The sequence below is a fragment of the Monopterus albus genome, unplaced genomic scaffold (assembly GCF_001952655.1).
Source record: "Monopterus albus unplaced genomic scaffold, M_albus_1.0 scaffold75.1, whole genome shotgun sequence".
NCBI lineage: Eukaryota > Metazoa > Chordata > Actinopteri > Synbranchiformes > Synbranchidae > Monopterus > Monopterus albus.
In genome coordinates this window covers 1,255,915-1,265,099 of record NW_018127955.1, presented here as the reverse complement: position 1 = coordinate 1,265,099, position 9,185 = coordinate 1,255,915, and the positions used below count along the sequence as shown (strand labels likewise).

General features: G+C 39.2%; 1 protein-coding gene across 2 annotated transcripts in view; it reads right to left on the bottom strand.

Annotated features, from left to right (window-relative positions):
• Positions 1-2,138: 2,138 nt before the first annotated feature.
• Positions 2,139-9,185, bottom strand: part of cercam (cerebral endothelial cell adhesion molecule) — an 11,050-nt gene continuing 4,003 nt past the window's right edge. For both annotated transcript variants that reach the window (XM_020605999.1, XM_020606000.1), the window contains exons 3-12: positions 8,081-8,198; positions 7,741-7,875; positions 7,395-7,599; positions 7,115-7,234; positions 6,834-6,910; positions 6,280-6,386; positions 5,620-5,752; positions 5,060-5,187; positions 4,308-4,511; positions 2,139-3,339 (exon numbers count right to left, since the gene is read on the bottom strand). In XM_020605999.1, coding sequence (XP_020461655.1) covers positions 3,105-3,339; positions 4,308-4,511; positions 5,060-5,187; positions 5,620-5,752; positions 6,280-6,386; positions 6,834-6,910; positions 7,115-7,234; positions 7,395-7,599; positions 7,741-7,875; positions 8,081-8,198 — 1,462 coding nt within the window. In that variant the 3' untranslated portion in view covers positions 2,139-3,104. The remainder of the gene's footprint in view (positions 3,340-4,307; positions 4,512-5,059; positions 5,188-5,619; positions 5,753-6,279; positions 6,387-6,833; positions 6,911-7,114; positions 7,235-7,394; positions 7,600-7,740; positions 7,876-8,080; positions 8,199-9,185) is intronic.

Here is a 9,185-nt window from a genome sequence, read left to right as displayed (position 1 = left end):
CCCAGTAAGCCAACATGTTTACGCAAAAGGGGGCGGGCCAACCCAACAAACTAACAAATAAATAAGTAGTACTTCCTAAATAAATAATACCTAACAGGGCTTATAGGGTTAGGCCTATAGTTATTATGCACTTTTTATTGTTTTACTATTCCATCCATCCATTATCTATAACGTCTATACCGCTTGTCCAATTTTATTATATTATTTTATAGACATATAAATAAAACCTGGTTTCTTTGGTTCTTCTGTAATCTTTCACATGTGGAAAAGGGAACATAAGATTGGCAGCTTCTTTGTGACACTGAAACAGTCCATTTGTATGTTCTATATAGATTCAGTAACTGTGTGCATGTGTGGTGGAGGATGTCAGGGTAGCAGCTGCTGTTTAAAGTCCTTGAGGTCCAAAGGCTAAACCAAGCAGAAGTAGAACATCAGCTCGGCAGGGCCAACATTGTGTGTGAGAGGCATTCGATACGTGGCTGTGGTGATCTTGAGGTAGAGGAGTAACTGCTGAGAAAGACAGAAAGAGAAAACATTTTTAAACACCAACCAGCACTACCTACAGTACCTAACTCAAACATTAGGCTCTTTATCTGTGAGCCATAAATGTAATTTTTCTGCCTGCCAAGTTGACCTCATAAATCCCCACCTCCGAAACAGCAGCCAATGAGATGTTGAGTTTAGGTGCCCTCCTGTGACAGCCTCAGTCTCTCCAGTTCAGACAACCTTGAACAGGACAGGAGCTCAATCTAGGAACTGTAGCTAATGTGTGTGTGTGTGTTACATTTAGTCTGATCTGTGACAGTGTTACAGAGAAAACCAAGAGATTAAGACAATGTTTGTGGTTTCTTTAAAGTGAAGTGGGAATCTGCAACTGTCTTTCTAAAGATTTTGATGAAATCCAGTATATCCGACTTTGCATGGTTCACCTGGTTATTGCATGAAAAATGATGACAGCCCGCTGTGGTGGATTTTTGTCAGTACAACATTTGGCATTGCAACATTCATATGAAGTGAAAAAAACAATTGTAAAAACAACTTTTTATTAACATTTGAAAGGCTTTTTATACAGTCTCCCTAACACTCTGATTTATAATACCTGAGTATTAATGTATTGCTCAAAGACATTTAGAGAAAGGCCATTGCACTGCGATGTCTGTCCTATATCGTTTTGTCTCATCTGTCAATCACATCAAGAATCTACACATAAATTAAGCCATATGCAACACACATGGCAACAAAAAACCATTACATGAATTCAGACCATTAAAAATGCATAAGGAAACAGAGCAATGTACTTTTTGTTTAGAGTTACATTAGTGACTTGCATTGCAACCCTGTTCAGACAAAGCATCACCACATTCCTAGAGCCCAGTGATGCTACACGGAGGTTACTGAAAGTTGTGTTTAATGTTGCATTTTAAAACCTTTTCTACTACATGTGGTCATTTATACTTTTTTTAAACAAGACATAGTATTTGGCTCTCTTCCAAAAAGTAGTTCTGCAAAAATTGGAAGTGATGTTTAACACCAGATGAACCAAAGCTACACCCAATCCCAAAAAGTGGAACTGACATCTAGGCATATAAATATAAATTTGACCAAGTTTGTTTGATTATCCCAGTGAAGCATGTACAGTATAACATAATAATCATACATGATAAAACATAAAATGTGTCTCTTGGCTTGTGAAATCACTGTGTAGTATTATAATACCAAGAATATATAGCGAGTGGCATGGTGACATGGTGGTTAGTGTTGTTGTCTCACAGCAAGAAGGTTCCGGGTTCTCCCTGGGTCTGTGTGGGTTCTCTCCAGCTTCCTCACACAGTCCAAAAACATGCAGCTTAGGCTGACTGGTGACTCTAAATTGCCCGTAGGAGGGAGTGAGTGTGTGTGTGGTTGTTTTTCCCTGCCTCTTACCCCAATGTCAGCTGGGATTGGCTCCAGATCCCCCATGACCCTCGTTAGGATAAGCGGTATAGATAATGAAAATGCCTGAAACCTCATACAGGAATTTTGTTTCTAATTAGTGTTGACTTAATTCACATCATATGAATCTGACAAAGTTAACCGCTTGTTATTTTACTTTACAGAATGTCAGATATACCTTTGGTGTATTATAGTCTTAGATAGCTTATACATATTTGATGATTTTATCTCAAAAATCATAAATTATGTCATTTTGAAGCCCAAATAAACAAACATCTGAGAACATAAAATGTAATATTCGGAGTGGAAAGAAAATGTGGGAGCACAATGGCAGACAAACGGAGTGTGCCAAATAAATTTATACCGATTCTGACCTTGAAATCCAAAATTTTAATTGACCTAATTTAACTTAAAAAACAGCCTTAGAGTCAAAGGTAGTCCAATAATTCAAGGTTATTTCAGCTCTGTTAATGACTTGATGTAAAAAAAACAAATCAAGCTTAATTAGCTCTAAGAGAAACATTCACTGTGTTAAGTTCACTAACACAAAAACATCATAAATACAATTCGGTACCATATGAAAACCATGAAGTACATCATTTGTTAATGAAGCCAAGCAAAATATGCACTGGCTTCAGCTTTGTGCTAGATACAAATGTATCACGCTAATCAGTTCTGATACGCAAATGGACAAAAGAACAGACAGATAAATGTAATAATCTCAAACCAAACAGATAGAGAGACATAATATCAATAACTGTGCCAGACGTCTGTCCAGAGTCTCAGTCTGTAATCAACAGAATAACAGATAAAAGTCTTTGTAGAGCTGGCTCTCTGGTTTCCATTTCAAAGCTCCGTAATTAGCATCACAAACATGTAATCACAAGCACACAGTATCACAAGCATACATTCAAACAAAAATGCTAAAATGCTCTTGGCATCAGCCACACAAACTGTACAAACTCTCATTAAAAATGTTTTCCCCTAAATATCATCTTGTGCCATATGCTTGGTAACATGAAAACATCAGTCCAGGTTAAGTGATACTGAGTATGTCAGTGGTGTGACACAGAGAGGGCTGAAACAGAGTCTGAGATGCTCTCTCAGCATCTGTCTCTCTGACCCCATGGCCCTCTGACCTGCAGGTTCTCCACAGCTACGTCTGCTCTGCACTAAAGCTCATTCCTGTGGGCAGCTGATAGCACCTCAGGTGGTGACGCAGCCCCTTTCAGGGTCTTGTGGGAACCCCTCCAGTCGGTTTGTACTGAGTCATCGTCCCACAGAGTCGAGGTCTCTGTGTCGCTCACCCACTCAGGATCACCGGCGTAATGACACGGCTGGACCAGGAGGGGGTGTGCACTGAAGGCTTGTACGTTTCTGTTGGGGAAATGGGACTTGTAGTCCTCACTGCAGAGAGAGAACAGTGACACAGCTGTTATAGATTTTATTTATTTGAAACTTTAAAACACACTTAATATGTCACAATCAAATAATATAAATCCTAATAAGAGTTTAGAAAGCGGAGGTTCATATTAGTGCAACCTTCCTAAAATGTAATCATTAATACAACTGGTATTTTGTGACGACGGAGGCCGACTTTCAGACAGTGGAGTTACTCTTAACATGACCAATGTGCAGTGTGCAGTCAGTCAAGAAAATTAAATTAGCATCACAGAGGTGAGAGAGCGAAAACATGAGAACAGAGGGAGTGGGCTGGCTTTAAGCCAGTTTTCCACAAATGATAGAGCACAAAGACATTGCCAAGCCTTCTAGTCCATTTCATCTCTAACAGTCAGTGCTTCATATGTGTTTCATTTATGCTGCTAAATCCCCAATGCGGAATGATGAGGAAAGTTTTATGGTCAGGGGATTCATGTCAGGGATATTACCAAGAGAAATGGGGCCGGGATTGCATACACATGCAGCCATTGGAGGACTTTGGAGCTCTGAGATGAAGATGCCACAATGAATGCAATCCACAACATCTTTAAAATAAACCACAAATTACATGTACAACCATGTGGTTTGGGCTATGGGGGGCATGAGACAGAGGAATTAGTAGATGTATGCAAAGAAGAACGGTGGACGTTTTCAGCTAAATGCAAACACGCTAACATCCTTGTCTTCGCTTTCGAAGTCTGGGAGGAGTGGGAGGCTGTAGGGCGCTGAAAGACAGGTTTTATCTTAGAAGATATGATTGGTAAAAAAACAACTACACAGTATCATAACACCAGAACATTCATCAAGGTCAATGGTTACAAGAAGAAAAATATGAACTACTCTATATTATGTTGTGTGCAGAGTAGGTGTGCATGTATAAGAGCAACAGGTGATCACGTTCCTGCCAGTGGATTCAGTGGTGCTGTGATACGTACTTGGGATGTTTGTCATACATGATGGGGAGGAATTCATCGATAGGCAGCATCTTGGAAAGCGGCTCAGCATTGACTAGTTTTTGAGCTCCCTGCAAGGAGATGGCATAGGCTAGAGTCCAGTATGAGTAGTCGGCCACCACCAAGTTACGAATGCCCTCCACTGGCTCCTCGTTCCCAGGATTCACCTGCTTCCTGCCGAAGTATCTGCAGCACCATAAAATCCCAATGAAAAAGGGGGACAACAACTATTGTGAAGAGGAAAAGAAGTAATATCCAAAACATATGAGTTCCTAAGTCTTTAGCAGTTTTGGTGTTCATTGCTGACAGACATTTTTTAACCAGTTTTCTTGTCACTGTGCCTAACTGTTTTCAGAAAGCCTCAATACACATTAAAAAACTAGGCTTGTACACATCCCATCCTCCTGCTGATACATACTTTCAAAATACTGTAATCATGTGCCTGAACGTTCGCCTAATCCTTGCAGTAGGAAATCAGTTAAACATGTGATTTAAAAGCTGAACCACTCAAACACTGACACACACATACACATCAGAACTGGTATACAGACATGCAGAAAGAAATACTTCCACCCTGACAACATTAACCTGTGTTTAAATAAACGATGAGTGATGTAGGCTGCACGAGTCCTGACCTGATTCCTCAACACATGCACACACAGCATAGTTTTAAGGATACTGCATAGCTTAACTTAACCATTCTAGTCTAACCTAACCCAATTAAAATATCTCACATGATGTCCCAGTCCAGCTCCATCTGCTCCACCTCCTCCATCAGTCTGAGGACTCGTCGTTTGAAGTTGGCCTGGAAACGGACGTCGTCTTCAAAGATCAGTGCTTTATCCATCTGCATGTCCACCATCTGAGGAGGACAGGGAAAATCATTTTAGTTCAGAATGACTAAGAGATGGGTGAGGATTACAGGGAAAACACAAGATTTTGTTATTAAACAACAAAAAACATGACACTAATACAGAGGGATGAAACTCAAAAAGGCCATCTGTCAATATGAACTAAGAGTGTTGGCTCCATTTTAGGATCCAGTTCCAAGCTGGTTAAACTTTTCAAATCAAATCTATTGATGTCCTCTTTTTTTAACAGCAACGTAAAAGATGACAAACCATGAAAGGAGTTATTTAATATATTAAAATGAGTCTTGGATCTTTGATATTCAGTACTTAACACTGTTTTTTTCTTTATTTATAACTTTATGCTTAATTATTAATTGGTCTCTGCAAACCAATGTCAGTCATGTTGTTAAAGACCTTGATGTATAACGCAGATGTCCCCTCACCTCCTTCCAGATGTAGAAGTGGCTGAGGAAGCAGCCCACCTCTCCTTTTGTTAGGGTGCGTCCAGAGACTGGGTCATAATAGCCTGGCAGCAGATCAACGCCCAGGATCTTAATGTCACTGCTGTTCAATGCACTGAGTACACACACAAACACAGGCATTATAATCCATATATCCACAGGCAACCTGAATGCACGTTGTCCACCGTCACCTGCACGCTGTTTTATAAAAGAATCTTAGTGCTGGAATTATAGAGAGCTTTGTCAGATAATGCCAGAACAGACCATTCTTCACCATGTCCAGCACCACAATAAATAAGTCTAGATGGAGCTATTATTTGTAGTGGAGTAATATAACTGTCTATAAATTGGGTTTTTGAAGATTTATAAGCATATGTTTTTCCCTTATTTGCTACCTTTCAAATAAGAAAACTGACTGGAAATGCAGAAAATGAGAGCTGAGGAAAGAAAAATGAGCTGATATAGCAGTATATTCCTGTAAAGAATTTTCTTTCCTTTTCAGCAGCCGTTCTCCAATTTACATTTCCTCTTAGCAGCTGCAATTTTGGGATTGATTTTTCTCTCCTTTTCACTGAAGCACTCAAAAAACACTTCCCATCTAAGCCAGCTGAGTTTTGTTATCGTACTGAGTATAGTACTTACTTTCCATCTATGGCATCCACCACCTTGACGTCAACCTCCAGCTCATTCAGAGAGAACAACATCCGGTCTCTACGGTCTGGACGGCGTCGTAGATTTATCAAATATATCTGATAACAGGAGGACAAATTGTTATTAAACTCTGTAAACTGCATGTTAAAGCTGCCACATATATCATTAACCTCTGTCTGTGACTTCTGCAAACAAGTCTCCTGTAGATTCTGCCCTTTCTTATGCCGCATTCATCTGGAGAAAACTTTTCAGTAATAACATGCTTCTGACTTATTCCAGATGGTGCTGAAAAAGAGTTGAATTCCTTTCCAGTTAAACATTTAATTAAAAGTTTATGTGAAGAGAATAGACTTTGCCAGGATCTTTACTAACTCAGGAATTGGGCTAAATATCAAAAATAGTGTTTATCCAATGCTAAGATTCTAACACTTTCTAAATTCTAAATCATTTTACTTTATATAAGTATGTATACAGCATTTCAATATATTTGATGACTGTGTTTCCAAAACATGCAACATTCTGACAAACAATGCAGTGTCTCTCACCTCATCAAAGCCCATGAGGTCTCTCTGTTTGGGGAACATGTGGACAAAGCGAGAGGGGTACATGGGAGGACCATCAACTGTTAGACAAACGGGGGACACAAGTCAGTAGAGAATAACACAAATGAGAAAAATACAGCTGAAACTACACAAAATGAACATGTGCAGATGTGGCTGAGAAGACAAGTGAATAACAAATGAATGCTGTTTATTGCTTTTTATATATTTTTCATTCTGTGTATCAGTTTGTATATTAACAGCGAGAAGATACAGTCTCTTCTTACTCATGGATTCAAGGTGGAGATGGACAAAGTTGAGGCGATCATCTTCCAAGGTCTGGTGAGGTTTGGCTGGGGCGTTTAGGTAGCCGTAGCGCTCCTTGTTGCACAGGTACATCTGTATTTCTGAGTAGCCATAAGGGTGAATTGATCATGAATGAATGAATGGAAAATGAAGACAAATTAATCTACAATAAAAAAAAATGTATTTACACATGCATTACTTGCTTGAGTAAACTTGTCTTTAAGTCCATGCCATTACAAAATTGTAACTCCAAACAATCACCTGCAGCTCGGCAGGAGAAGGCAAACACAATGATGTCGTCGTAGGGCCATGAGTAGTCCTTGTGAGGAGGGTAGAACGCCAGATTCTTCATGCCCTCCTTCCTTAAATCCAGTAGCATGGTTGAGTGGACCATGGGTACTGGAAAGCAGCCCATTCTGTGACGGTAACGGGTAGGGAAGTACTCTGCTGTCCGACGATAATATCCCTAAATAAGTGATCACACAGAAATGTAAAAAAGTATGATTACTTTGAACACAACTAAACTCTTCGTGTACTGGTTGTCCATGTGTCTAACTCAGATGACTTTTTCTCGCGTGTACCTTTCAGCAGATAGTGTGCTGCTCACCTGTGGAGTGATACCACACCAGTAGTTGGAGTATGCTCCCTGAGAGTCCAGCATGGGAGCGATCACTGACTTGTTCTCCGCTATAAGCAGGTTGATAGTGTCTGGATTGGTGAGGATATTATCTGTATCAGCATACTGAAACAGAGACACACAGGAGAAAGCAAAGGAAAGAGAGGAGCCATTGTAGTTTCTGTTTTCACCAGAACGATGGTTGCCAAAGCATTTTCTTGGATAACATACTAGCAGGAAAGAATGAACACATTTCATCAGACAAATCAAGGAGGCTACTGATGTATAAATCTTACACTTCAGTCACAAGTAAGATCATTTTACAATGTACCAAGATGTAGTCAGCCCAGCGTTTCCTGGCAAAGTTCAGTGCTGCCTGTTTCAGCTTCATCACATACTCATATCTGGTGTTGGGCCAGTGCTTAGGACCAAGCTCTCCTGCATAGGACCTAAGACAGACACAGACAGTACCTTGTATTTTGTATTTGCCATTTTGTCATAACTCATAACTTACAAGTGATAAAATTCCATGCAAACTTACAATGCAAGACAGACTTTTAGAATGTGGGTAAATCTATTTGGGTGAATTTTCCAAATAAACTCTACATCTGTATATGTCTACAGCTTAAAATATCTTAAAAGGTTCAGTGCCTGTAAACCAATTAGTAGAGTTCAGCCTGTATAACTGACACTGTCACAAATTTCCACTAATGTCCTCTTCACCTCAGACAGATGTCCACAAGGAGAAACGAAATGGACAAGTTGCCTTATTAGAAAAACTGCTGCATTTAGACAACTCTACAAACTACAGGGTACGGAGGTGTGTTAATAAAATTTTACTGTGTATCAGACAAAAGGAAAGACTGGAAAGATAAATTTGTAAGATACAGTTTTTGGACCATTTGTTTTCAACTTATTTCAATATTGGTGTGATACTTGAGTGAATCTTTGATTGTGATCCTGATAAAATAAAAGAGGAGTAGTCTTTCTTTTCCTTCATATGAATGTTTATGAGGGCCAGTATAGAAAACAGAGGCCAAAAACAAATCTTTTCTATAGGAGGGTGACGAATGAACATGCTGTAAGGAGGCTAAAAGAGGATTTCATGGGGCAAGACTGGGAATCAGTTTACAGAGAGGAAGACTTAGATAAAGCATATGAGCAATTTTTAAATATATTTAAGAAAGTATATGACAGGAACTGTCCTCGTAAGCAGTATAAAAACAAAAGGAATTACAGTGGGAAACCGTGGATGAGTAAGGGATTACAGAATGCATGTAAAAAAAAGAATGTGTTATATAAGGAATTCATAAAGGACAGATCAAAGAAGGCGGAAGAAAAATATAAGTCATATAAGAACAAATTAACTGAGATTTTGAGGAGATGTAAGAAACTATATTACTCTAAAGTATTAGAGGATAATAAAAATAACATGA